General features: G+C 42.4%; 4 protein-coding genes across 4 annotated transcripts in view; all 4 read right to left on the bottom strand.

The window, feature by feature from the left end:
• Positions 1 to 309: 309 nt before the first annotated feature.
• On the bottom strand, positions 310 to 7,626 carry kcnk5a (potassium channel, subfamily K, member 5a). Its single transcript, XM_028396495.1, has 5 exons — positions 7,139 to 7,626; positions 2,301 to 2,412; positions 2,032 to 2,198; positions 1,788 to 1,956; positions 310 to 1,630 (listed from the first exon to the last, which is right to left on the bottom strand). The coding sequence occupies exons 1-5, from the start codon at positions 7,322 to 7,324 to the stop codon at positions 672 to 674; spliced, it is 1,593 nt and encodes a 530-aa protein (XP_028252296.1). The 5' UTR covers positions 7,325 to 7,626; the 3' UTR covers positions 310 to 671.
• Positions 7,627 to 19,410: 11,784 nt separating this feature from the next.
• Positions 19,411 to 21,803, bottom strand: LOC114427851 (potassium channel subfamily K member 17-like). Its single transcript, XM_028396060.1, has 5 exons — positions 21,259 to 21,803; positions 20,528 to 20,642; positions 20,009 to 20,175; positions 19,747 to 19,915; positions 19,411 to 19,664 (listed from the first exon to the last, which is right to left on the bottom strand). The coding sequence occupies exons 1-5, from the start codon at positions 21,472 to 21,474 to the stop codon at positions 19,411 to 19,413; spliced, it is 921 nt and encodes a 306-aa protein (XP_028251861.1). The 5' UTR covers positions 21,475 to 21,803.
• Positions 21,804 to 21,986: 183 nt separating this feature from the next.
• Positions 21,987 to 23,673, bottom strand: LOC114427735 (potassium channel subfamily K member 16-like). The gene is made up of 5 exons (XM_028395944.1): positions 23,351 to 23,673; positions 22,943 to 23,057; positions 22,685 to 22,851; positions 22,435 to 22,603; positions 21,987 to 22,283 (listed from the first exon to the last, which is right to left on the bottom strand). The coding sequence occupies exons 1-5, from the start codon at positions 23,561 to 23,563 to the stop codon at positions 22,072 to 22,074; spliced, it is 876 nt and encodes a 291-aa protein (XP_028251745.1). The 5' UTR covers positions 23,564 to 23,673; the 3' UTR covers positions 21,987 to 22,071.
• Positions 23,674 to 25,457: 1,784 nt separating this feature from the next.
• LOC114427535 (kinesin-like protein KIF6) overlaps positions 25,458 to 27,050 on the bottom strand; it is a 44,605-nt gene continuing 43,012 nt past the window's right edge. The window contains exons 21-23 of the mRNA XM_028395651.1: positions 26,931 to 27,029; positions 26,207 to 26,322; positions 25,458 to 25,608 (exon numbers count right to left, since the gene is read on the bottom strand). Of these exons, the coding sequence (XP_028251452.1) occupies positions 25,595 to 25,608; positions 26,207 to 26,322; positions 26,931 to 27,029 (229 nt within the window). The 3' untranslated portion in view covers positions 25,458 to 25,594. The remainder of the gene's footprint in view (positions 25,609 to 26,206; positions 26,323 to 26,930; positions 27,030 to 27,050) is intronic.

The raw sequence follows: 27,050 nt of genomic DNA, 5'->3' as shown, positions 1-27,050 counted from the left end.
TGTATGTGTGAGCGAGAGGTGTCTACTGTATGTCAGAGTGCGTACAGAAAACAACGGCACCTAGAAAGCTGCCTCACATCACAGTGTCTCTCTCTCCATTAATAATTCCTGTGGCTTGTAGTCACAATTCTGTCGCTTGTAGTCAAACAAACAAACAGCAATGTCAGACCCAGCGAGCTATCAAGGACTTCACAGATTAAACAAATGAGATTCCATAGAGGACAAAAACAGAAATGCCCCCCCCCCCCCCCCCCACCCCACACCCACCCACCCACCCACCACTTAATTTCTATAAGACATTTGGCTCAGATTTTAAAAGGACAATCTGTACTGAAATGGACTTTGATCTGACCTCATTAGCTGGAATTGTGCAATAGGAGACATAGAAACCTGTGTAGCCTGTGAATAAACGCTACACTGTCCTTCACTGGTAATAAATACTATAAAAACACCAATATGGTGAATAAAATAACTTGGACATTCGAATAAAATATGTGGCAGCTTTTCAAACCGTATAAAAAGACATAAAAAGAGCAGATCCTATCTGGGTTACACGTCATGCTCTGTAGAGTTTATAGACACAAACATAAAGGATATCTTTGAAAGAGCACTGATTTGATCTTTGCTTCAATGCCAAACACAGAGGACCAGGAGATGTGTTAAATTGACTCTCAAGAGTGTGTGTTGTCCTCCTTTGAATATTCCTCTACAAGTTTCTCGTAGGAGTGGTTGCGTTCTGAACCGTCACTGGTGAAAACGGACCCCTCAGACTCAAAACTCTGCTCCTCCTCCTTGGAGTTCATTTCAATGTTTTCATCACACGTAGTAATGGACAGTTTTGCTTTAGAGTCATCATCGTCGCCATCTTCATCCTCTTCCAAGTCCTCCAAGTTATTGCTGAGGAAGTTTTCCTCATCTACAAAGGTAATGTTTGCGTTCTGGAATGTTAGAGAGTGGTACTCTTTGGAGTCCCACGTCCTTCGCCCACCTGCTCCACAGTCTCCATCTCCTCCGTTCTCCAAGTCGATGTCCTTGTCAAGTTGGTTCTCGAATACCTGGTCCTGGACAAGCTCCAGGTCACCCTCCACCTGGTCCTCCGTTAGCAGTAAACCATTGTCTGAGCCCAGGAGGTAGTTTTTGGACTTTGAAAAAGCAACTGTGACCCGGTCACTGAAGCTGTAGCGCCTCTTCTGACGCGGTGAGCGGTCCAGGCTGAGGATGGAGTGGCCATTAAACATGGGAGCGTCGTTGCAACTCTGAGAGCGTGCCATCTCTTTGGCTTTATTGGCGGCGTTGGCATTGGTGCTGTTCGATCTGCTCTCTTTTTTGGAGCCGATCTGCTTTATCAAGTCATTGTAGCCTTCCTGCTTCTTGGACAGGAAGCTGAAAATGTTGACGTCATTAGGAGTGGGCGGCAGGCGAGGGGAGGCTTTGTGAGACTCTTTGTAGTGCCGAAGCTCGTCCAGGGAGAGCTTACGGAGCTTGCGGCGTTTCTTCAGTGCCTTGTGGGCCTCAATCAACATCCGGACCTTCCAGTTAAAGAACAGAGAAAGCCAGGCCAAGCCTAGATAGATCCACACTTCCACAAAGTAACGATAAAGAGTCGGATAGTCTTTATTAGGCTCCACGCCTGGAGGGACAAAGAAAATAGTCAAGTCATTCGATGTAACACAATTTTGCACTCTCATCACAAAAAGGAAGCCATGATAGGCCTCCCTGTGACCAGCAGTCATGTAAAAAGGGCTAAATTATCATTGTTAGCTCAAAGGATGTGTTTCTCAACTTACCTGCTACCAAGTCCCCAAAACCAATAGTGGTCAAGGTGACAAATGAGAAGTACAAGCCTTCTACGTATGTCCAACCCTCCTGACACATGAACACAAAAGGTGGAAGGACTAAATGGACCAGCACACCCCAGAGGAGAAAAATAGCCGTGCAGGTAAACTGAGCTTTTCTCTGAAAAAAAAAAAAGAACCATTACTTTAGGTGGATAAAACGAACCCAGCAACAGGTGGGAAAATATCAACTTACTAGTGAAAATCCTTTTTTGGTTAAATACTGGCCCAAATGCTTGGCTCTGCCACCAAAGAACTTCCCGAGCTCGCTGATCCAGGTGAGACATAAAGGGACGCCAAAGAGGCCGTAGAAGATGCAGAATACACGGCCGGCTGATGTTTTCGGAGCAATGTTGCCATATCCTGTAAAATAAAACAAAATGATGTGATGTTACTCATTTTACATCACAGAGAATCACACAAGACCTCCTTTAGAACCAGACCCGGCACTCCAAAAGCACTTACCGATAGTTGTGATAACAGTGGCTGCGAAGATAACAGCATTTGGCCAGTTCCAGTTGTTGAACGTCTTGCTGCCCGTTATGGTGACCCCTTGGCCTGCTGCGTCTGACACCGCCTGAGGACACACACACACAAAACAAAACAAAAAACATGAAACAGAAATCTAGTGCGACACATGGATGACCAAAGAAGTAAAGCAAGGAAAACAGGAAGCACGTCATCTGTAAGCTCAATTTCTTCCACCACATCCTTCCTCTGAGATGCTGATGGTATCTCCAGTAGTAACTGATGAGCTGAAACGACACACAGGCACCCTAGAGATGTGACTTTAACCTGAGGGCACTAAGGTTCCAGCCACTGCTTACTTTGTTAGAGAAACAGGAAGGCGAGTGCTGGAGCTTCTAAACATCAAAAAGACCACTGAATATGAAAACTCACTTTGCTCACTTTCCACATTTTAGCGTTAAAATCCAGGAGAGGAGGAGACAAAAAAAAATGCTTAATCAATCATTCCCAACCATATGTGTCCTTGAACAGCCACAACAAAAACTTAACTACCCCTCTTGGGAATAAGCAAACACCAGGCCATGTGCTTTAACCCAAACTCCCTCTCCCACTGTGCTGGAAGAAGGGGGGGGAAATGTGCAGGCGTTGGCAAAATTCACATAAGCCCTAAAATACTGGAAGATGCTTGGTTCTTTAATAATAGTAGTCTGTGACAGCTCTCCTCTGTAATTACACAAGGGGGAGGGGGCATTCTTTTGTCCTCTGAAACAACACATCTCCTCCTTGGGACTTTTGGGCTTCGGGATGACAGCAGCGGTGACCATGTTGGTGCTCAATCCATGACTAGAAATTAAAGAGGAAAAAGCTTCCTACCCCCCTTCCCCCCGTAATAACCGCTTACGGTGCTGCGCATGGGGTAACCCAAAATCCTATTTGGATTAAAGCGATTTCGGGAAACAACACCTAGCAACTGTACACCTGAGGATCACCTGGGTAAAACAAAGGGCATGCTGAGGAGGTGCAGAACAGGTGGCGTCCATATTAAAAGAGAAATGTTTGTCTGTGAAATGATTTTTTTTTTTTTTTTTGGCCTTCAGTTTTGCACAAATGGTAAAAACACTCCACAGCAGACTGTGCTTTGCTCACTTGGCCTGCACTTATGGAAAGTGATAAAGGTGTTTACAATAACACAGCTGCTCAACCTTCACAAAACCAAAGATATTTCCCGAGTTAAAAAAGACAAGACAAACAATCGAAAGTTCATAGATTCCAAAAACAAAAAATCTCACCCCGGGACTTTGAGATGTTTGTTTGGTCGGAAAGCAGATGTTCTCTGTGTTTGTGTGACGTTTATGGTGTGTGCGTGCACCTTACTCCAGACTAATAAGGGTGATTCTAGCGTGTTCGCAGCCTGTCTGCCAGTTAATAACTGCTGAAGTTTCACACATACGAAACTGCTGATTCACAGGAATACAATGAGGGCGTAGGGCAAGCTAGATCATGAGAGTGAGCACCAGAGTCCAAGCGCGTGTCAGCCAAACGGAGGACGTGACCTTTATACAAAGGCAGAATTCAGAGGTTGATACGTTAATGCAATCTGTGAGTGTCTTGTGTTGATACAGTTACAGTTGAACTGACTTTCACCTACAAATGCTGCCAGTATGGAGTGACCAATGCTCCCACACACGTAGGAGGAGGATCCTTGAGAAGGTTAACAAGTCAGCTGCTGGTCAACTCATGGTCGCCTCAGGCCATAATTGACAGCGGGAACAAAGCACTGGTGAAGAAAGAAAGGACACTTTATGTCCACACCAGGTCAGGAGGAAGCTGTTAGACTGGCACCTGACACCAGCTGGATGCCAAAACAGCCTCAAACAGGATACAGCAGACCAATTGGTAAAGTAAAAACAGTCTTTGTAAAGACATTTTGCAGCTATAAATCATCTCCAAACGATGTTAAGAAGAATTTTGCCCTTTGGAATTAGGAGTAATCTAATAAAGGGAGGAAAAATATCAGTGTGGTCAATAAAATCCAATTTTATGGAAAGCCTCACAAAGATCATTGATGATGAATAGGGAGGCTGTATTACCAGAGTAGTATAACATTAATGGCAAAAAACTGTATTAATATGAAACAGCAGGAGCCATTTATGATCAACTTAACTTAAGCTATTAGCAATAAATGTCACCTACTCTGAGCAACCATTTGGTAAACAGAAAGTTTGTGAGCTGCCCGTTGTGAAACTAACAATACATGTTAGTATGTAAACATGTAAATAAAGCTGTAAACTGAGGAAGTAATGGCGGCATGTGATCGTCCATTGTTGTGCTTTAAACCACTTTAAAGTTGGTCAAAAATGTGTAAAGGTAGCCTAGTCAACTCAGGACGCATGTCCAACAGCTCGTGCCACACACAAGTACAGGATCCCTTTACCTTGGCTGAAGTGAAAATATTGCAGGTTAAGCAGTCTGCCACACTCTGATAACTAAAAGAACAGTAAAACCCACAACGACAGCCTGTTATCAGGACAGCTGGCGGCCCAGCATACCACTGCAGCTCCTTACTTTTCCACTTCCAGCACAGCAGCTGTTTGTGGGCAGGATTGACAGACTTTACAAACTCTTCCATGTCATTATGGATGATTAATTTCTGATATGGAGGTGGCGTGAAGGTGTTGTAAACAAAACGTGCAAGGACAGAATGCTCAGATCAGACTGTCTGCACCGATTAAAGATCGAGAGACAGAGAGTGGGTGGAAAAAAAAAAAAAAAACTCTGAAAGAGACGGAAAATTGAGCGAGCTATAAAAGTGAAAGGATTGTTACAGCTGTTGGGGCAGATTTGTGAGCGACTGCCTCAAATACCAGGCTGTTATAACATGCTAATTAACATCAAAGTGGATCAAACTCAAAACTTCAAGTGGAGTATCTAAAGCAGGCAATCCTCTAACACTGAACTGCTTCACCATTTCATGACTTTGGTTTGAATTGTGGAGCGACCGCTACACAGCACATGACAAAGCCAGCGGTCCCTGAAAACACTGTGCTGCTTCATTCTTTTTTTTCTGCTCATGTTTCAATTGAAACATGTGACAGCAGCATGCTGAGCTGTGCTTGCACACTTCTTCTTCTTCGGCCGCGGAAACGTAAAAAGTCATGTGCGACACAATTTTGCTGTCACACACAAAAAAGCCAACGCAGCTTGTCTGCAGAATCAGGAAGGTGTAAAGACAAGAAAACCTGCACCACTTCTTTTTTTTTTGCAACATTCTTCCTGAAAAAGCAACAACTAATGACCATATTTGCTTTAAATATCTATTTGTCAAGACAATAAATGATGCTACACCTGCTTGGGAATGCATGAACACAACACAAATGTGAGCAATACAGCCTTGAGATGCATTCAAGTGCTAATCTGTAAACTTCATAATGCCATTTGGCTGCAAGCAGGACACTTAAAGCGTGTTGATTTTCAACCAGTCAATGTTGATGGGCTATAAAATCCAATCTGTAAACTGTGACCACTTCAAGAGCCCCGCAGTTAATAGCAAACTCCGAGTTAATAAAACAGAGAAGACTAAGTTTTACGACAGTGTCGCCGTCTCTCGTTAAGCCTGCTTAGATATTGTTTTTAAATGTTAACAAGGAGTGCAAAGTTTCCATAATGGAAATTGAATAGAACGATATCATGTTGCTGATAAAGGTGTGTCAGGGGTTAGGTTTCACTTTATACTTGGCAGCAGGTTTTCTGGCAAACAACAACACCAGAGTACATTTTTGGACATGTTTAGATAAAAACAGGCAGACAGGACTTGTGAGGACTCCTGTGAATTATGTGCTGCTATGCGCTTAACTCTGGAATTAGAGAGACGGAACATAAAAGTAGCTGATGAAACTTTCGTGCAGCGCAACAGACCGCAGAAAGGGTTAAAAATGTCGAAACACTGGAGTGTTCATATGATCTCCTGAAAGAACCTTAAAACCCTCACAGATGGCACTGTGTTGTCTTTGTCCCCCAGAGAGCGAACACACAGGAGCAGGAAATGTTTCAGTTTCATCTGAGTGGCCCCCGAGGATCCAAATCCCATCTCATCTCTCAGACATATTCCACTCACACAGATCTACCATGGATAGGAGTGGGGGAGTGGGGGAGAGAGATCCGTGAACATAATCCCCTTTTTGTCCTCCTTCTACTCCCCAAGAAAGCACAAAAGGGAGAGGCAGAAGGAAAACGGGGGGATGGGGGTGGTAATAAAACTCACCCAAAATAGGAGCACAAGTTGAGACATGTCTCAGGTCCTACCTAAATTGCGATGATGCCTTTTATCTTGTCTTGACAGATCTAAAAATACATTTCATCCTTCAGGAGTTCTTGGAGGATTTGATCCATATTTGTGTCAGAAATCTCAGACCGATGCAAAGAATCAGTCATATAAAGCTCTTCAATGCTGAAGCATGTAAATAAGTGCTGACTTATTAAGGGTTCAATCAACTCTGCTTTACTACAGGTCAACACAGGTCAACAGCCTTTAATCCATCACAATCACTGCTCCGGAATCTGACAACACAACACTAAATATAGCATGCAATCAAATTATTATTATTATTATTAGTCAAAACAACAAAGATAAAAGCTGGTGCATTGAGGGAATGGACGGACAGATGGGGCTGCAGGCTGGCGGGTGTGGTGACAGCAGCTCAGTCCTTCCTGTTTGGTGAGAGCTCGCACACCAGCTGAGCCTCATTAACATCATGTGTCACCCCTAAACAGCTGATCAAATTCATGCGCGCTCAATTAAAATAGTCACAGTTTAAAAAAAAAAAACGAGTCCATACCTGTAATATTCTGTCCAAATCATCTTTCGACAGACAGGGATAGTCCTCAAGTATTTTAGCCTTCTCTTCACTGTAACTCTTCACAGCCTGCTTCCAGTTGGGCTCCTCCAGGACTTGAAAAATTGCTGCCCCAATGGACAGGTAAAAAATAATGGCGGAGGTCAACAAGGGGCCTTTATCTACCATACTTATGTGCAGTGGTTCAGTTTTAAAGAGCGCGGGACAATAAGGGGGAGGACAAATCGGACAGAGAGGAGGAGAGGGGGAGTGGGGGTTGGAGTTATTCGGGGCTCATTCTGAGCAGGTCTCACACACAAAAGCTTTCTTCTTCCGCGCAGAAAAATAGAGAAGGACGTGCCGCTGCGGACAGCATCGGGCTCGAGACATTACCGTGCGAAGAGTAAAGTTCAGAACGCGTGGCTGTGCGCGCGTGTGGACTGCAGCCGCGGTAGCGCTGATCTCTCCACGTGCGCGGCCGGGGAAGCACTGAAGCAGTGATCGGAGCTCGTGGGGTGGTGTGTGTGTGTGGGGGGTGGAGAGGAGCCGCGGGGACCCGCCCAGAGCGCGAGGAGGGGACACGGGAGACCGAGCTCTTTCACTTTCTGTGCTTTTTGGAAGGGCTACAGGTGCACAGCAGCACAGCGCAGGCGCCGGGGAAACGTGCACTAAACTATACACAAACTAAATCAAGTTTTTCCTCTGAAATATATCTGACATTTACAAAGTTTACAACAGAATTTACAAAGCTGTTCACGGTCTGCCTGTTCTTGTCAACACACTGAGTCACATAATACTGAATTCATCCATATATGACCATTTATGATATGTCATCATTTACTATTTATTTTATTTCATGATCCATAAACGTGCCTATTTTACAATGTTATTGTACAATTTATTTCATATTGTCCCTTTATGTAATTTATATCATCCTAACGTCAGTGTCTCTTACAATTTTGACTTTTTCTTTTTTTTGTTTCAGAATTATGACTCCTAATTACATAAATATGACCTATAGGGTCTAAAATTATAATTCAGACATTTTCTCTTATTTTAATGACCTTTTTCTCATAATCATGACTTTGTATGTCATATTAATGTAAAGTGTCATTAGGACTGTGTCATAATCAATATAAAGGGCAATAATAGACTTTCATACTGAAATTTGTTTGACGGATGTTATAATTACTTAGGCACATCAAGTAATGCATTTATTACCAATATAAAGGGCTAACAATGAAAAAACAGACACACTTTAATTACTTTCTATGCTTGTGTAACTAAATTAGAAAAATCTGTCTTTATCAAACTGATACATTTGTAAACAGTATTTGTATTAGTGTTGTGAAACACAGATTTTGTTTACAGTTCTTTGAGTCTTTGAGTACTTTGAAAAGCGCTATATAAACAAAATGTATTATTATTATTATTATTATTATTAATAAACATACACAAAAAATAAAGTTAACACTAAAATAACACCTCCTAGATCTCAATGAATGAAATATTCCAGTTGAAAATCTTCATTCATTACATAGTGGAATATGTTTAAAACAAAATAACATAAAAAGGATCAATGTAAATCAGAATTATTAACCCATGGAGGTCTGGATTTGGAACCATACTCTAAATAAAAGTGGAAAATCACATCACAGGTTGATCCAGCTTTAGTGGAAGTTCCTCAAGACAAGTCAGAATGAGGCTCAGTAGTGCATGACCTCCCTACAACACCTGGGCATGCTCCTGATGAGGCGGTGGATGTTGTCCTGTCAACTCCTGGACAGTCTGTGGTGCAGCGTGGTGTTGGTGGATGGAATGAGACATGATGTCCCAGATGTGCTGGATTGGATCCAGGTCTGAGGAACAGCAGGCCAGTCCAAAGCATCAATGCCTTCATCATGCAGGAACTGCTGACACACTTCAGCCACATGAGGCCTAGCATGTTCATCATCAGAAGATCAAACATCAGGCAGAAAGGATGAGAGCAGAGAGATGGTCTGTGGTCAGCACCTGCAGAACCTCTCCTTTATAGGGCTGTCTTGATAACTGCCTCATTTCCACCTGTTGTCTGTTCCATTTAACAACAGCAGCTGAAACTGATTCACAATCAGTGTTGATCCTAACTGGACAGGCTGATCTCACAGAAGAGTGACTGACTTGGAGTCACATTGTGTTCTGCATTCACCGCACTGCAAATAAACCTTTGAAACATCTTTCAGCTTGTTACGCTGGCATGATTTTATTTGGGTTATGATCCAACAAATGCAGTGAATCCACATGCATGTGAATCCACATGCATGTGAATCCACATGCGCACCATTTAAACATCTAAAGGAGGAAGAGTTCTCTGTTTTCACAGTGCACCCCACTGATTTTGACGTCAAGTCTGTTTGTTCATAAATTTAGTGACATTGCTCCCAGTCACAGGCCAATGAATGGTCATGGTGGTCTCTGGTGGTTAAAAAGGCCTCTGGGACACATGGGGGACTTCCGGATTAACAAGCAGTCCAGATAAGACAACCGGAAGAGCCCCATCAGATAACACAATATTCACTGTGTCTGCACTAACACGTGTTTCATTTGGTGCCTGAGAGTCTGAAAAGATGAGGTGATCAGCTCCTTGGTGACATACAGAGGCTGACTTCCTTCTCTGCCTTTTTGAGCTAAACCAGTTAGCTGTTATATTTGATTTCCAGGTTAGTCTGAAGGGCAGGCAGGCAGGCAGGCAGGCAGTGGACTCTCTCTTGTTACATAAGTGCATAATCTGGATCAGATTGTTGTTTGCATCCGTTTATTTGCAGCATTTCTGGGGCAAGTTTGTTTGACGGACTGTTACTTAATACCTGTGTTTAACACGATGGCGCCTGTCCAGAGCCGTTGCTAAGTCACTATAGGGCTCCTAGACAAGAAGGGACCACTGGGGCCCTCTATGGGCTGGTAAATTCATTGGAAATGCCGAATGATTATTTAAGAATTTAAACAATTTATTTATTTAAATAAATAATGTGCAAACACACAGATAATAAAATATCAAACCTTTATACAACACAATCAAAAATATATTATAGAAATATGAACTCTGTGTACAACACAATCAAAGATATGTGATATCAAGAGAAGTAGAGGTGAAGGGAAGAAGTGGAGGCTCTCAGGTGTTTGACTGCTGGCTGCGACGTCCTCCTGAGTTTCCTCCGCATGACCTATGTTGTATAAGACCATAATGATCAGCCTGATAATTAACTATGTAAATGATCCAGATTAGACATAATGCACATACCTTCATCTGTGGAGGTTGTGGCATCTCTGTCAGGAGACACAAAGCACCTGATGAACAACAAAGGTATAATGGAATAACTCACAACTATGTGGAAACAGTTGGCTATTAGCTGAGGATGACTAGCTAGTTTAAACAGTGTGGTTGAATAAGGTGAAGGTGAGCTGTGTTAGAGACTCGTACCACTCTGTCCTGTTGTCGGTTGTCCGCTGCTTCTTTCTTTTGCCGTCTTGAAGCCTGAAGAGTGTGTGTGCTTCATCCTTCAGTTTGAACATGCCGCTACACTTCTCTGTTTTGACAGCAGCACTGAAACAGGGCGGGGAGGAGGGGAGTCTTCAATGTGTCATTGCACTGGGCTAAAATAGTTGTATGGTGGGGCTAACTGACCGTCTGTCTTGGGGGCCCCTGCCATGCTTGGGGGCCTCTAGGCAATTGCCTATAGTTTGCTTATAGTTTGCCTACAGTGTGGCGACAGCTCTGCGTGTCCTCAGTTGAGGCGTTGCTGCTGTGATGAATGTTATGAATCTGAGAAAAAGCCTCTGAGATAACGCTAACCCCTGAGTTTCCTGTCCATCAGTGTGACGTTTTAGCGTTTACAGTATTTACTTCCTGTTTGTTAAGTGATCCTGTGTGCCAGTCCTTTGGAAAAGATTATTTTTGGCCTGTGTAGGTGTGTGTGCAGAGATTCGACCATGTGAAATGACTGAGGAGCTGCTTCCTAGTGCCATTGTTTTATGTTTGTGTTGTGGGTTCTCTTCCGAGCTTCTTGGCGGGGAAGGAAACCTGCACAATCAGTCGGTTAATTTGTGTGAGGACCCTGTGTGTTTCTTTGAGTGTCCATCTTCATGTGTTCACAAAAGTCAGGGAACTTACAAAAATCTTTTTATTTGTTTACTATTGTATAACAATGCAAAGCTTATAACAGATACATAAAAACCCTTTGGAGCTATAGCTGATATTTTTGAAAATGCTACAGGGCAGAGCAGTCCAAAGTCAATAACAACCTGAAGGCAAATTACTGCCCTGATTTAACTTGAGTTATTGCACTGAGGATAAAACTGCTGAACCAGTTAGTTCACTTGTAAAACATCCTACAAAAAATGAGACTGTATAATTTGCCTTCCACGAAGCTTCCAAGAAGATACAATGAAATCTTTTTTTCCTGGAAATGGATCACCCTTTTAACAAGTCACAGCTGAGAGTTAGTAACATATCAACTTTTGGTGTCACAGTAACACAATCCAATCAGAGACAAGGACTCTGTAGACAGTCATGATCCTCAGTCTATTATAATTACAGTAAAGGTGAAAGCCCCTGGATTAACATGTTATCAAAATCCCAGGTGAGAAGCATGTGAAAAGAACAGAGTACTAAATGTTTCAGTCTGTCCTCACTATCAAATGTAACATGAGGTTGACACTTATCAGACCTTAAAAATGGAACATCAGTGCATATTTCTTTGGCAGCATCTCTGTGTATTTATAGGGATAGGAACTGATGGTAGCTGAAAAACGGAGACCACTGAAAGGAACGGGTTTCCTTGTAAAATGTGTTTACCTAACCACTTACCCTGTTTTTAATGCCTAACATTAACCAGTAGTTTTTATGCCAAATCCATCTGCGGTACCTACCTACACCCAACCTATAACCAGGTGAAAACAAAACAACTTGTGGTGTCAGGGGGACTGGAACCCTAGGGTTCCCCTAACCCTAACCCTAGAGAAAGTCCACCACAGTGCATGTGCTTCCACCACCATCCCCTTCCTCCTGTCATGGACTGCTGTTGTCCTATTGGTCACAGGATCGGATTTCCTTAGCATAAATGTAACCATGTATCATTTTTGGCACATGTACCATCGTGATGCCATCTGGACTACAAATCCCAAACAGACATGCTTTAACTGATGTGTTGCTTTCAGATCTCCCAACTTTACAGCAGTGTAAATCCAAATCAATACAGGATCAATGGGAAGACGATGATGACATTATATGTCAAAGGAAAGATTGTATTTGTGCACTATGTACCACATTGATGCTGATTTCCAGTCACAAGTGCAGTTCAGTCAGGTAATGAAAGTGAAAATGTAAACATGTGGATGACAGTATATTTAAGGTACCATAGTCTTCTGTTTGTGCATAGTAAAAGGTCAGATTTTTGGAGGAGTCTGGATCTGCTATCAGAATTTGCAGATCTGTTTGTTGTAAACAGACCAAGACAGTTAATCAGCTGGAAGTCATGATTACATATCATGCAAGCATGCAAGGTCAGTTTTTGAAGTGTAAGCTTTTCCATGGAAACCTCAACCATCGCACTATATATCTATATATATATATATTTATATATTTATATATTATATATATATATATATATATATATATAAATGAAGACATGAAATGTTTCAATTGGGAATTGTTATGACTATATATTCATAACAATTCCCAGTTGAAACCTTTCATGTCTTCATTTTTCCTTTCACTTGTTTTTCTTGGTATGATGATTCATAGGCTTCTGTGTATGGGTGAAGCGTTCAAGCAGAGCTGCTGAAAGCTGACTAAACTGTTGTTTATGTTGCTGCTGTCTTCTCATGCATGGGCTTGTCTGTGCTACTGAGCGCCTATAAGCCAGAAAGGAAATGCTGCGGGATGAGCGAAGGCACGCCATTGGCTGGAAGTACCATCTCTAAATTCACAGCACATCGATGCCTTTAACTAGATCAAGTGTTCCGGAGAGACAGATTAGTGTTACAGTGTGTGAGAGGCACAATATCAACATCAGAGTTCAAAGTTACCTTTCATTATCATCATGTATTTCACTTAGTCATCATTACATGGCTAGTTACTTCATTAGTTTATGCCTGATTATTGTACCCACCCCTTCATTCATTACTGTATACCTAAGCAGAAAATTGAGTGCTCTAAAAGCCCTCATTGTATAGTGCTAAAAACACACTTTCCGTGCATGTTATAGCTGATTCATTCAGCAGTGACTGTAGCCATAAGATACAAACATGCTGGTGTTGTGTTTTTTCTCTTTTTGTTGTTTTACAGGCTCATATGACAATGTCGTTGAAGTTTACAAGCTCAGTTAACAGTATGCACTTTTGTTTTTTTACAAAGCTTTGCCCTTTACTCTGTCACAGAGAACCCGCCCAGCCGTTGCATCATGTACAGTAATTTAGTCTTACAAGTTTTGTTTTGTTTTTTTCTGGGCCGACTGGTTATAAGGAAAGGAGCCTCATTATGTAAAGACAAAGAATCTGAAAGACTGAGCCTGCCACTCTGGTTACTGTACTGTACAATTTCTATTATATATTCACAATACATATCTGCAATATTAAATGTATTTTTGTGTTTTTTTTCACATTCTGTGTTTATTAGCTGCTTTCTAGTCGGTTGCTTTCAAATTTACCAGCACCTCCAATAAAAGACTTTGAATAACAATAAAGTTACTGTTGTAAATCTTTTTAATCAATCACACAGGTTTTTGATTGTTTCTGTTAAATAAAGACATCTGTGTCTGTCAGTGTTCCGCCATGTGTGTTTTACACGCTGCTAACTTTTTTTAACTTTCAGTTAAAATGGTTAAAGCTTGGTGTGTGATACTTTTTTTGTTGTTTGTTTTAATTTTTGTTCGTTTGCTTATTTACTTACTCATCCAGAAGAAAGTCAACGGCCACATCTCAGGTTGTCAGAACAACATGTTTAGACCGTGGCAGATACTTCAGCCGTTGACTGACAACAACAATACACCGGCTGCTGTGCAGTCAGGATCGGTGACGAACTGTTCACTAAACTGTGACATGTTTCTTTGAATCTTTAACTCTTTATTGAGCCTTGCACAGACTCCAACACACACAGACATACACACTAAACACACAAGCTTAGACACCACAGTCTGTATACCTTAGATCAGTGTTTCCCAACCTTTGTTGAGCCGTGGCACATATTTTACATGTAAAACAAATCCCACGCCACGTCATTTGTAGTTGTCTGGGTTATCAGCGATTGTGTAAACACACCACTGTTTTTGGTTCAGTTAACCCAGAAAATATTGAGATTTATGGCTCTTACCTGTCAGGTCATGTCAAGGTCAGGGTTTATGTGCTATAATCTAAGATTAATTATGATTAAGTAAAAAATATATTTGTCACACAATGGGGAAATTGGGTTATTGCAACAGCACAGATACAGTAGCAAAAGTTAAGATAAGATAAAATCAATATACATTACAAAGTAAACTACAGATAAAATATACAATACAGCATAAAAGTAACTACCAATATAAAAATACAGTGAAGTTATGATAACATATTAACAGTTATTGCACAGTAGAAGTGGTTTGTAAAGCTTTACACAGTGCATCAAGAAACTAAATAAATAAATATTATATATTATACATGTACAAAGAGGTGTGGGAATATTGCATATGATCATTATACAGTCTGACAGCAGCAGGAAGGAAAGACCTTCTGTATCTCTCCTTCACACAGCGAGGGTGGAGCAGTCTGTCCCTGAAGCTGCTCTGCAGTGCTGACAGGGCGTCCTGCAGGGGGTGGGACTCATTGTGGATGTCAGTTTTCCCAGGACCCTCCTGTCCCCCACCTCCTGCACTGAGTCCAGAGAGCAGCCCAGGACAGAGCTGGACTTCCTGATGACCAGCTCCTTCCTCTCCCTCCCAGTGATGCTGCTGTTCCAGCAGACCGCACCATCTTCAGGAGTGGCTCCTCAGCAGGTAGAGCCTGCTCTGGCCCTTCTTGTACAGTGCGCCTGTGTTATGAGTCCAGTCTAGTTTGTTGTTGAGGTGAACACCCAGTTAGAGAGCGGGTAAGAGTCCACCTGCTCAATGTCCATTCCCTGGATGTTCACCGGTGGGGGAGAGTGTCGTCTGCAAAAGTCCACCACCATCTCCTTGGTTTTCCCTGTGTTGATCAGGAGGTGGTTTCACTGACACCAGTCCACAAAGTTCTGCGTCAGTCCTCTGAACGCTGCATCCTCATCATCACTGATCTTCTGCAGCACACAGCCGTCAGTGTTGTGTCTGAAGTCTGCCGTGTAGAGGGTGAAGAGGAAGGGGGCCAGGACAGTCTCCTGAGGGGCACCCGTGCTACAGGTGAGCAGGTCAGACACACAGTTCTGGGCTCTCACAAACTGTGCTCGGTTTGTGAGGTGGTCCTATATCCAATCTGACAGCGGGCGGTCCACCCCTGTCTTCTCTAAGTTTGTCCTTCAGTATCATGGGTGGTGTTGAATGCACTTGAATGCCGGGCTTCTCCAGGTGAGAAAGAGCTCGAAGTAGCAGGAAGAAGACAGCATCCCCCGCTTCAAAATTAGCGGAGTCTGTGTTGGTGTGTTGGTTGGTGGTTTACAAACTACAGACACAAATCTGTTCTGTAATGTTCAGCTGAGGGTGGTAGAGACAAACATTGAACAATCTTCTTACACTGACTGATAGAAAATGCTAAAATGAGGACACTAGTCTGACAGCGTGTGCAAAAATGAACTGAATTTTCATGTGAAATGGAAGCTCGCACACTGTAGAGAGATGTTGTCTCTTAACTCCATTCTGGAGTCTCCAGTTGTTAGGGCTGTAAACACCGTCTTAGACCAGATATGAGTTATCTGATTGTACACTGGTTATACCGGAAGCCCTGAAACATTGGCCGTTGCCCCCAGAGGCCAAGTCATCAGATGATAGCTGATGGGTTCCCAGAGGAACTATTGAAAAACATTTTATTCATGCCTGTAGGGACCTGAAAAGTATAAATACAAGAGCATTTCTTATTGTATTTTATAGTATATATTGTTTTACACAGTTAAAGGACACAGCTGATTCAGGATTTAAGCTTACTAATTAGACATACAAAGTTGTTTGCCCATGTTTGCTTTTCTCAAAACATATTTATCGGATCTCATCTTGGACCAAAAATACCATTTTTGGTATTTGACCTTGGGGTGAATTAGCTGGGACGTCCACTCCTGTGAAGATTGACAGCTGTCTTGAGTTTTTTCCACTTGTGAATATTGTTCCTCACTGTAGAATGTTAAACTCCAAATAGTTTGAAATGGTTTTAGAAGTCTTTGCAGCTTGATGTGCAGCAACAGCTGCTTCTCTAACACCATGTCACTATGTCTTTCTCTCTTGTCATTGTGTTAACACACACCTGAATGTTCCAGAGCAGCAAACTGCCAAAACGTGGACACACAGTTAAAAAGTTGTTGTTCAATTTAAGTTGTGTTGTGTGTCTAAAGTCAGGTGATCTGTATTATGTGTTCACACAAACACATGCTGGACTACAGAGATCCACTGCATGGATCGGACCACATCATGTATATGTGCGGACATGTTTTTCATGTGAACTCAGGGTATGGTGAACTTTTTCAGTGTTTTCGGTGGGTCACCTTGGGTTAGGATTATTATCTGTGCGCTCCACTCTGTTGTTAGTGAGACAGTCGGAGTGTGACCTTGCTGCTGTGTTAGGTAGGCACATGTCCTTTTTTTTTGCTGGCAAACATCCTGTTTTCACACACTCACGACTGCACTTTTTTTTTTACATATAGACTGAGTGAAGTAAGGAAGAACAAAAAAACACAGATGAGCAGAGAGGCGGTGACCCCGCAGGACACAAACACACAGCTTGTGTCTACATAGCGCAGGTCTATGTCCGCTCGCCTGATTACAGTAATTGTGGGGATTTGTGTGAAGTGCAGCCGATGCCTCTTAAGCAAACAAGACGGACGATCAATCAATAAGTCAGGCAGGCTCAAAGATGCACCCAAACACAAGCTGTGAGTTAGGGAGCAGGGGGCACGGGGGGTTAACTCAGAGCAGGAAGAACTGTGTCACAGAGAGGCAGATGTGGGTGCAAAATAATGCCTGCAGGAGGCAGAATGTGCAGGTTGTCCTCTCATTGGCTCAGAAAACAGACATCAGGTCCAATGAGTGGGTCAGAAAGGGACACGCATAAGGCAAACATATCAGTTGACTAATTCTAGAGCCAACCTTTGTTTTTATCACTCATCTTTATCACTGAAGCATTAGTCCTTTACTGCAGTTATATTTTAAATTGCTTTTGTTTTATTGTCCAGAGTTATCTGTTGACCTGTGTGGCCATGTTGTGCCCATCAATGATTAGCTACACGTAGCTCAGGCTTTATAGCATAGACATAATATTTAAGTTTCTTTCATAAACTACAACCAGAGCTGTTCTACAGAGTAAAAGGCGTCACTTCCTGACGCCGCACGCGCTGCATAAAGCAGCAGTGTTGAGATTTTAATGATAATTCCACATGCTTTATAATAACACAAGGCAATTATTGTAACTCATTTGCACTATGTGGATGGCAAATGATTTATAAGTACGACACAGGCTTAAGACCCTAAGCAAAATATAATATTTATGTAACAGTAAAATCTCAGCCATATGTCAGGCCTGCACAAAGCTTTCGTTGTCTGGCATGCTTCCTGTTTAAACAAAGAAGGTATGCTGAAAGTCTTACTGGGGAAAAAAATTAATTTGGTCCGTGATTTTTTTTTTTTTTCAAACAACATCCCTCAATACTTTTGAACTGGCAGAGAAAGGTCAGAGAGTACAGGCTCCCCATGAGGCTTTTAAAGCACCTCTGTATGATGAGCAGACCAGCTGAGGTGTGTGTGTGTGTGTGTGCAGATGGATCTGTGGATTGACCGGATTTGTCCAGAAGACAATAACACACATGTAGTTGCTGCAAGTAGGCACACCTACATACTTCAGATGTTCCAAGCTGACATGTGGTTTGTCACTAAAAAAAACCTCAGCTGTGGGTCTAAATCCATATCGGGCCCCTTCAGTTTGAGGCACCGTACCCTCTCACACATACTCAATCCTCATTGAACCGTGGCCAAACAGGTATGTGGCGTTTTGTTGTCACTCTCACTCTATTTCTCCCTTCATTATTTCCACTACACTCCACGAAACGAAAATACTGCCTTCCTCTGCTGTCTGGAATTTTGCACATATTCTCAAATATCTCCCATTTTCCATCTTTGAGGGGTTTTTTCATTTTCCGTCTGTCTTTGTCATTCACTCCCTTCTCCCTTGCCGAGTCCTTAGAGGTGCTTCTACCTCCTTACACAGTTTTATTCTATTGTGGGGGAAGTAAAGAGGAAAACAAGCACTTCGGGTAAAAATGATTACTTTTACGAGAATCTGAAGAAGTTACTTTATTGCAAAATCATATCTTTGGGTGTGTTTACAGTTTATGTTGATTAGTGTAACAGTGTTAGTTATGGAGTATGATTTGTATGACTTCAACACCAGCTGTGCAGCTTTGCTGATGGATGTGGTGCAACACCACCACCCAGTGGACACAGACATAACTTCAAAGATCGCTGCATAGGTTCACTGGAAGCTTTGTTGAATTTAGTGCCACTGCCAGCTTATTATTTACAATATTTCTTTACAATAGTGTGTAACAGAACCACCACCACCTTTTAAAAATGAATATCTGATTATAGATTTTGTTTAATGTACATTCAACAAGTCAAACTAGAAGGTCTCTCTGTGGATCATTTATGCTGTGTAAAGTAAATTATTTACATGCATTGTAACTGGCTGTGGTGTTAACAGTGGCTTTAACAATGTTAACTGCACAAAACCACTGAACAGGCAAATGACACAATTTGTGGTCAGCGGGGTGAGCAGCATGCTAAACGGACAACAGACTGGAGTTTTTCACTGTCCACTAACACACAGTACGATACAAAACAAAGGGCTGAGCCTGTGTCTAAACCTCAGACTTTAATCTGTTGTTGTTGAACCAGGAAGTGTCAGTGCTGTGGCTGCTGCATGTCCGCCAGCTGTCAGCCAACAAGCCGGACTCAACAAAAATGAGTCAATATTTTAGGTAGTGATCAAAAAAACTGACAAGCAGGTTTTATCAGTCACATACTATTATAATCACATGACATATGTCTAGCCATCTTCCATAATTTGAACTTGTAAGTCGACTCACTGAACTCTCACTGATGTGTCGCAGGCTTCTTGAACTCGTCCTCCTCCTCCACCTGTGTGTCGGGGTTGCTACCCTCTCCACTGCCCGCTCCATCCTCCTCCTGCTTCTGACCATGCCACCATTGTTTAAAATAGGTGTTGAGCCGCTCCAGGATGTCGATGGCATGGTTGATAACTAAGGCCAGCCAAGCCAAGCCGAAGAAGATCCAGGAGGCCATGAGGACACTGTACCATTCCGGGTATGTTTTGTTTGGGTTATTGTCTGTGAGGAGCATAGCAAACTTAAATAAGACTGTGACACTAATTAAGAATTGTGAATTGTTGTTGATCTCTTTGCTATATACCTGCCACATAATCTCCGAAGCCGATGGTGCTGAGGGTGATGAAGCAGTAGTAGATGGCCTGTGAGTAGGTCCAGCCCTCATGCTGTTGGAAGACAATCATGGGCACGACAAAGAAGAGAACAACTCCACAGAGGTAAGACACTAAGTGGAAACAAAAGCGTGTAAGCCTCTGCAGAGAGATGAGGGACAGAGAGGTGATGTTAGTCACACACCATAACTAAGTCCTGTTGGACTTTTGATTGATACTGATACTACTGCTGACCTTTCGCCCAGTCTTCTCCTTAATGAAGTCAGAGATGTTCCGCTCTATGGCGAGCATGTATTTCCCCACTCTGTTGAGCACCACCACATTGAGTGGGATTCCAAACAGTGCAAAAAACACACAGAATATCTGGCCAGCGGTGGAGTTAGGACACATGTTTCCATATCCTGCAAAACTGTAAACTGTTAGTCATTCACAGTGGTGGAGGCACTTCTTAATGACAAGTGTCGGGACTTCAGCAACTAGACTGCACATAAATATTAAAAAGGGTTAAGGTTGAGGATAAGTGTGGTGCAGTATTACTGTAACTTCAATTATAGCATGATGTGATACGATACCAGGTGAGGTGAGGTGAGGTCAAATGAGATGAGATTTCAGAGTCAAGCAAAGCTCCCTGAAGATAATGTGTTAGAAATATTGATTTAACTAAATGTTGCTTGTGGTGCTGGGATCTAATAATGTGTCAGTGACATTATATCGACCCTATTGGCCACAGAGATTAATAATCAGCTGTCTAACCTATAGTTGTGATCACAGTGGCAGCAAACACAGCTGAGCTGGTGTATTTCCAGAATCCATCTGTGGTGTAGTTTCCTCTCAGACTCGTGCCTGCTTTTGATGCTTCGGTAACAACCTGAAAAAAATATGAGGTCTCCTTTAGTGTAGGGTCACTGAGGCTATTCAGGCTAGCGTGATAAGCTGGCACCCACAGCTTCTCTACTCCCTGCTCTGATTTGTTTAAACACAATGCAAATGTCAGTTTCAGAAATGTATTCATTTATTAACATATGACATGCAATGTCATTTTGTGGGACTTTGCTTCCTGCTTTCCAAGAGGAAGATGCATACATTTGCTGCTATAAAAATGGAGTCAGAACATAGGCAAAGCAGAATGGTAAATGCTGGGCTAGATGAGCTGCTATTTGCATGGAATAAAAAAAAAAAAACATCAGGTCACTTTTTTTTTTTTAATGATGATGTGTTATCTTTAGCACATATTTAGCTGTTCTAATCGTGCCATTACAATAGATTCAGATTCAGAAATTCACCAGCTCGTTGGACACAGAACATTCCAACCAGCTATCCAATGTTTATTTGATATTCAGCAGCATTGAATTGTGCTTTGTTTATTCCACCATGGTGAAATGTCTCCATTAAGAAGTAAGCAGAAGGATACAAGTAAGAGACGAAACATTTACGCAGAATACTAGCAGGAATATCTCCCCTTTGCTTTTATTCCTGTGTCTCACCTGAGCTACAGCCTCCAGGCCCTCTTGGTTCAAACAAGGATACGTCACAAGCAGCCTTTGTTTCTTCACCAGTACCCGACTGATGTCCTGCTGCTCCAGATCACCTTCCAACTTCCAAAAAACGACCCCGCCAATCAGCACATAGGCCACATAGACCACCCCGAGCAGGAGGATGGAAGGCACGCGCGCCAGGTTGAGCATTTCCTTTATTTCCATCTTTCTGTGAACTTCACCTTTTAAAAGCTCCGCGGCTGACGACAGAGAGGACTGAAGGGCTTACCTGCTCGGCTTCTCAGGACAGGCAAATTAGCCTTACTCCTGCAATACTAGTCTGGATCACTGCAAACCTGACATGCAAATGTAGGGGATCGTAAGAAAGGTGGCACAGACTGGGCCGTAGGTGATGGCTTGGGGGTAAGTACAAACTTTAGAAAAATGCATCACACCTCCATGATTAATGTGAATGTATGAGGACAAAGATGACAGGTGAAAGCCATCCTCTGGTTTTTCCAGATCACGGCACCGTCACATGAATAATGTGTTTGTTTAAGATAGTCCTCTGTGCAATTCACTGGAGTTTACTGTCAGTACACAAGCACAGCTGTGGACATATACACAGAATATGTACTCTATATAATAATAAAAAAAAAAACGAGAGTGGATTCCTACCTGATTTCTTACAGAGTGTTAACTGAGGTAGAATATCACCACCACATAACAGTCCAGGGTAAGTATGGCAGAACAGGAAGAGGGTCACACAGAGGTTAGCACATACATATATACATAGGCACTATATATTTGTACAGTCCTCTGTCAGATCTTGGATGCGTCTTCTAGTTTGGTTGATGACACGTCTTCTTCCTCCTCTTCCCTCTTGTTAAAGCCTGGATGAGTCAGGAGGACCACATGCGCCATGATCCTGGTTCCCACGTTGAAGATAAGAGCGAGCCAAGCCAGAGCGAAGATGATCCAAATGCCTGCAAGGCTTCTGTACAGAGCGATGTACTCCTTCCCAGGGTCTGCCCCTGCAAGGATCCACACTGCTCTGTTAGAACATGTTTGATGCACAGTTATTACAAACCTGCTCCATATTGTGTGCTGGTTATGTAACGTTAAATTCAGAGGTGACTGCTGTGGTCTTTCCACTGCATTAGTGTGTTTGTTGTTTCTACTCACCCACCACATAATCTCCAAAACCAATGGTGCTGAGGGTAATGAAGGCGAAGTAGAAGCCCTCGCCGAACGTCCAGCTTTCCACGTAACTGAACAGCATTGGAGGGATGACCAAGAACAGAAGGCTGCCAGTGATGAAGAAGACAGTCACTGCCAGAGCCTCAACTGCTGTCTGGGAAGGGATTCGACAACATTTAAATCACAAATCTGTCCAAAGAAATATAATTAATGCTTTATAAATGTGCACCAGTACCTTGTGAGGAACAGCAGAGACCACCCCCCTCTCTAAATGACCCAGGTGGATGGTGAGACACTTGCCCAGCTGTTTGAGGAAAGCCAGGTTCAGTGGGATTCCACAGAGCGCGTAAAACACACAAAACACCTGACCGGACACAGTGCTGGGGGAGAGGTTGCCATAACCTGTGAACCACAAAAGGAAGCAATGATTAACATCAGCACAAGACACTTCAAACCTTTTGGAGACCTGAATATTTACATTACAAATGCTCACCTATAGTTGTGACCACCGTGCCTGCAAAGAAGAAGGAGCTGCTGAAGTCCCAGTTACTGGGGTTTGTCGAGTTGCCCGAGGGATTCACTCCCTTTTCCCAGGCATCTAAAATCACCTGCACACACACATAGAGAACATTCCACATCCCAATTAGGGTAAATACACCTTTTAAGGAAATGAACCTGTTCCCGTCACATCGATTTATTAGCTAAGGTTACCGCAAATCCACTTATTGCCATGTACAAATCATAAAATTGATCTTTCTCACTGTTTGATGAGCTGTTCTCATCAACAAATTGACTCAAGCTAATTTATATACCTGCCCACTTGTTAGGTTTTACATTTGAGCATTTTGGAATTTAAGAAGACAAGTTTAACACATTCTACATGATGAAAACCAAGGACAACCTGAACAAACGTCTCCAGGGCTTGTCCATCCAGGCAGGTGTAATTGGCCAAGAAATGCAGTTTCTCCAGTTGAAAGTGGTTTCGGTTGTTGCTTTCAGCTTCTCGCTCCAGTACCTGGAACACGGTAGCCCCTATCAGCAGGTATGTTAAATGGGCTAAAGCCAAAAACACTGTCCAGCTCAGTTTGACTTGGAACAACTGAAAGTTCGCCATCAACCTCCCCTTAGCTCCAGAAACAAACGCTGCTGCTCAGAAAACGGGTCAATCACTTCAGAAAGTCTTCATCAAACACACTGATCTGTTGTGTATCAAGTTGTCCATCACTGTAGACTGGGCTGGAAACTCAAGACAAAAATGTGAAATGAAGACAAGTTGTTTGACAAAGCTTCACCTTACTCTCACTCTGATTGGTCCGAATGTGTGGATGATGATTTACGGGTTGCTTGGGTAACGATCAAGCTCCTTTCCTCCATTAGTGCGACATCTGGACAACTGTTTCCACTAATAAGGAAGCAGCCGCAGCATCCAGTCAGCAGAACAAAGGTTAATGTTTTACCCGGCCGCTGATGCTGCTGCAAATGTAGAATTTCAGTCGAGATGATGCCACGCTTCCATCATATCAAAGGATGTAACATGTGAGGAAAGTAAGAAGTTGAAACCTGTAAGAGGGATCATTAGATGTTATCCAACAATGTTACAGATGGAGAGGATGAAGATAACATTTTGGAGAAGTGGAGAGAGCACTACTTGATTGTGAGCCATAAACCAATAGAGCTGTATGGATTTACTGTTGCACAGCTAGCACAGAGACCTGTCCCTTTACTGCCAGTGTACAAGTGGATGCAAGTGAAATTATCCTCAGGGAACTTGAGTGAATGGAGCTAAAAGGCTGTTATTTACACTGGCCTCTAGACTAAAAAAGCACGACTTAAGTAGTTAAGTAGTATCTACTGTATATATCAGAACTGGACTGACCGACAGATGCTGATTGGTCAGATTATGACAGAATAGGCCTCTACTAAACAGACCGGGCCCTGATGAAACCAAAATGCACAAAGTACAAACAAAAGTTTTAACTCAAAACATGCCATTTGTATATTACTGGGGTAACACCTGTTATTTTCTATATCATAGACAGCTAGTAGGGAAGTGAGCTTTATACCAGATTATTTATTTTATAATGAGATGTGTTGTGAAGAAAAATAACAGATATCATGTCTTGACCAAAGGATCTTTCCTTCTCCAAGGCAACTCAGCCTGGATGCAAAGTGTGCAGCTGCTCGTCGTCCGTCAAACAAATAGAAGCAAAGCCATGCAAACAGGCTGACAGGTTGTCTCTGTTTGCAGCGACGGTGACAGGATAGGGACACTTTGATTATCATGATGATGATGGATACTGTGATTGTTAGAGCTTAAAGTAATGTATACCTGCCAGAGGTCCAAGTGTGAGAATTAACACATCTATACAACTGTTTAACAGTTCAGTATAGTTACATTAGACAACAACAACTTTATAGTTGTTGTTGTCTAATGTAACTATACTGTTATAGGCTAATGTGAATATCCTGAACTATCAAAGCAATGTTAACCATACACACTTTATAACCATAAATGATCACTGAGTTCAATATGCAACAACCAAAGACATGTCTCAACTCAAATACTGTATTTGTATAGAGGGGTGTGTCCCTGCCTCTGGCCCGGTGCATGCTGGGAAAGGCTTCACCTCCCTGTGTACCTGAATATGCACAGGTAAAGTGCACAGGATATATATATGCTTTGGAAATAACTTACGCCACAACATTAAACAGTTATCATATCTTATAATTTATTTAGAGTGCAAAAATAATAGGTAAAAAAATACTTTTTACAGCAATTTAGACAGAAAGCGGACAAAAATATGAACTACCTTTGGGTCTGGAAACGTCCTGTCACCATTTAAAATGATTCATTACATCCTAATACATGCTTGGATGAGCAGCGAAACGTCTTCAAGAAAACTCTACAAGTCCAGACGCCTTGCTTCAATCTTCTCTACGTATGATGACCTGGATGACTGGAGCAGGCTGCGTTTTGTTTGTTCAGATCAAATAGTCAGACTGTCCTGTCCATTTATATCACTGGCATCACCAGTAGGTCAATAAATGTATGTTTGTGAGCATAAGCAGTGGGTGTGGTATGATTTTTGCTGATACATATTTTCTGGATCAGTCACCTGGCAGGCGGACAGTGAAAGGGATGTCACTACTGAGGAGGACCTGAAACACACAAAAGCAGGAGGTTGATGGGAAAATAAAACGTGTAAGAGAATACACCTTTCAATAGTGATCTGTGAAATGAAACCAACCAATGTGAATTGGACTACAATAATAGAAACAATGCTTCTCCCAGCATGCACTAGGAGCTTTAACATCTGTTCAGGCACTAAGCAGGGTTACCAAACAAACGTCTGTAACAGCAAAGAAAGAAAGAAAGAAACAGAGAGAAAGGAGGATAAACATGTTCCTCAGTCAACATCTGGTGTCTCTGCACATTTGGCCACCGTCCTGTCTGTTCACATGACCTCAGCTGCTCTGGATATCTAGTGGTAAACCACAAGACAGCCAAGTCCACTTTACTGCCTGCCAAAGCAAGCAGCCACACAGGGGTCAAAGGAGAGAGGAACAAACAGAGAGCGCACATGTGTGAGAAGAACGACCGCAGAAGAGCACAAACCTGGTGATTCTCTGTGCATGGAATTCAACGTCTGGATCATCTTTAGATTCATTTTCTGAATATCAAATCCCACTTCTGGCAGATGACAACACCAGAGGGCAGTGTGTGTGCTTTGTGTGTGTGTGTGTGTGTGTGCATTACCTATCCTGCTGAGGAGATTTTGCCTAGCTCTGACAAAGGCCAGGATGTCAGCATCGGCTTGTTGGTCCCCGGTCAGTGGAATAGAGGAGGAGGAGATGGTGGTGGTGCTGAGGGGCCTGGAGAGTGCACACAGTTACTACGGCAACATCAGCATTAATTATTAAGTCTCAGAGACATAGATAAGGACTTTATTCCTTTTGTTGTGTGTCTAAGCACCCCTCAAAGCTAACAGTATCAACAGTGGAGCCTCATTTTAGAGCGTCTCTGTGTAAAACAACAGTGCCTGTGTGCTACATGTGTCTGTTGTAGGGCAACAAAGGCCTATATGATACACACTGTGTGTTTGACGTTGGCCGTAAAAAGGTCATTTCAGCAGCACTGTTGAAGGGAGCCCCAGTGTCTTTGATTTAGTAACTGAGTTTGTAGACATTACTTCACAAAGACATAAAAATTTATGGGCACAGTCACAAGTGGAGGGAAAACACAGCACAGCCATAAAATCTACACGTCCAGGCTCCATGTATGGATTTAAGAGCTACCGTACTGTATGCATTTGGTCATTTACACACTGTTACATTCTTTTGGTCTATTTAAGGGTGTCTGACATCACAAGTTCACGTTTTTCAAAATGCAGGCTTCTAAATGATAATATTTTCATACAAATTTTCATTTAGATCTCTTATGCCACAAATAACTGCTTATCTTTACTTATAGCCAAGTGTACCTCCACTCAGAAGATGAAGTGGAGTCTGTCACCGTCACATCCATGTTCTGCCAGGCTGCCACAGCTGCTACTGGAGGAATGCTTCTGGGGGTAACACACCTGAAAGGCACCAATTATTGA

Source organism: Parambassis ranga, chromosome 22, assembly GCF_900634625.1.
Source record: "Parambassis ranga chromosome 22, fParRan2.1, whole genome shotgun sequence".
Lineage (NCBI taxonomy): Eukaryota > Metazoa > Chordata > Actinopteri > Ambassidae > Parambassis > Parambassis ranga.
This window is presented reverse-complemented; position numbering and strand designations above follow the sequence as displayed.

Bases quoted from the DNA above. Each gene is read 5' to 3' on its own strand.
- LOC114427735 (XM_028395944.1), bottom strand. From the start codon at position 23,563: ATGGCGAACTTTCAGTTGTTCCAAGTCAAACTGAGCTGGACAGTGTTT. The intron at 23,058-23,350 runs GTTGTCCTTGGT...GTGTGTGTGCAG, and splicing joins CCCTGGAGACGTTTGTTCAG to GTGATTTTAGATGCCTGGGA. The intron at 22,284-22,434 runs GTGAGTAGAAAC...GGATCCTTGCAG, and splicing joins TTTTGGAGATTATGTGGTGG to GGGCAGACCCTGGGAAGGAG.
- kcnk5a (XM_028396495.1), bottom strand. From the start codon at position 7,324: ATGGTAGATAAAGGCCCCTTGTTGACCTCCGCCATTATTTTTTACCTG. The intron at 2,413-7,138 runs GTATGGACTCGT...GTGTGTCCTCAG, and splicing joins ATTTGGACAGAATATTACAG to GCGGTGTCAGACGCAGCAGG. The intron at 1,631-1,787 runs GTAAGTTGAGAA...TTGTCCCTCCAG, and splicing joins TTTTGGGGACTTGGTAGCAG to GCGTGGAGCCTAATAAAGAC.
- LOC114427851 (XM_028396060.1), bottom strand. From the start codon at position 21,474: ATGGAAATAAAGGAAATGCTCAACCTGGCGCGCGTGCCTTCCATCCTC. The intron at 20,643-21,258 runs GTGAGACACAGG...TATTTTTTTCAG, and splicing joins GCCTGGAGGCTGTAGCTCAG to GTTGTTACCGAAGCATCAAA. The intron at 19,916-20,008 runs GTCAGCAGTAGT...ATCTCTCTGCAG, and splicing joins AGGAGAAGACTGGGCGAAAG to AGGCTTACACGCTTTTGTTT.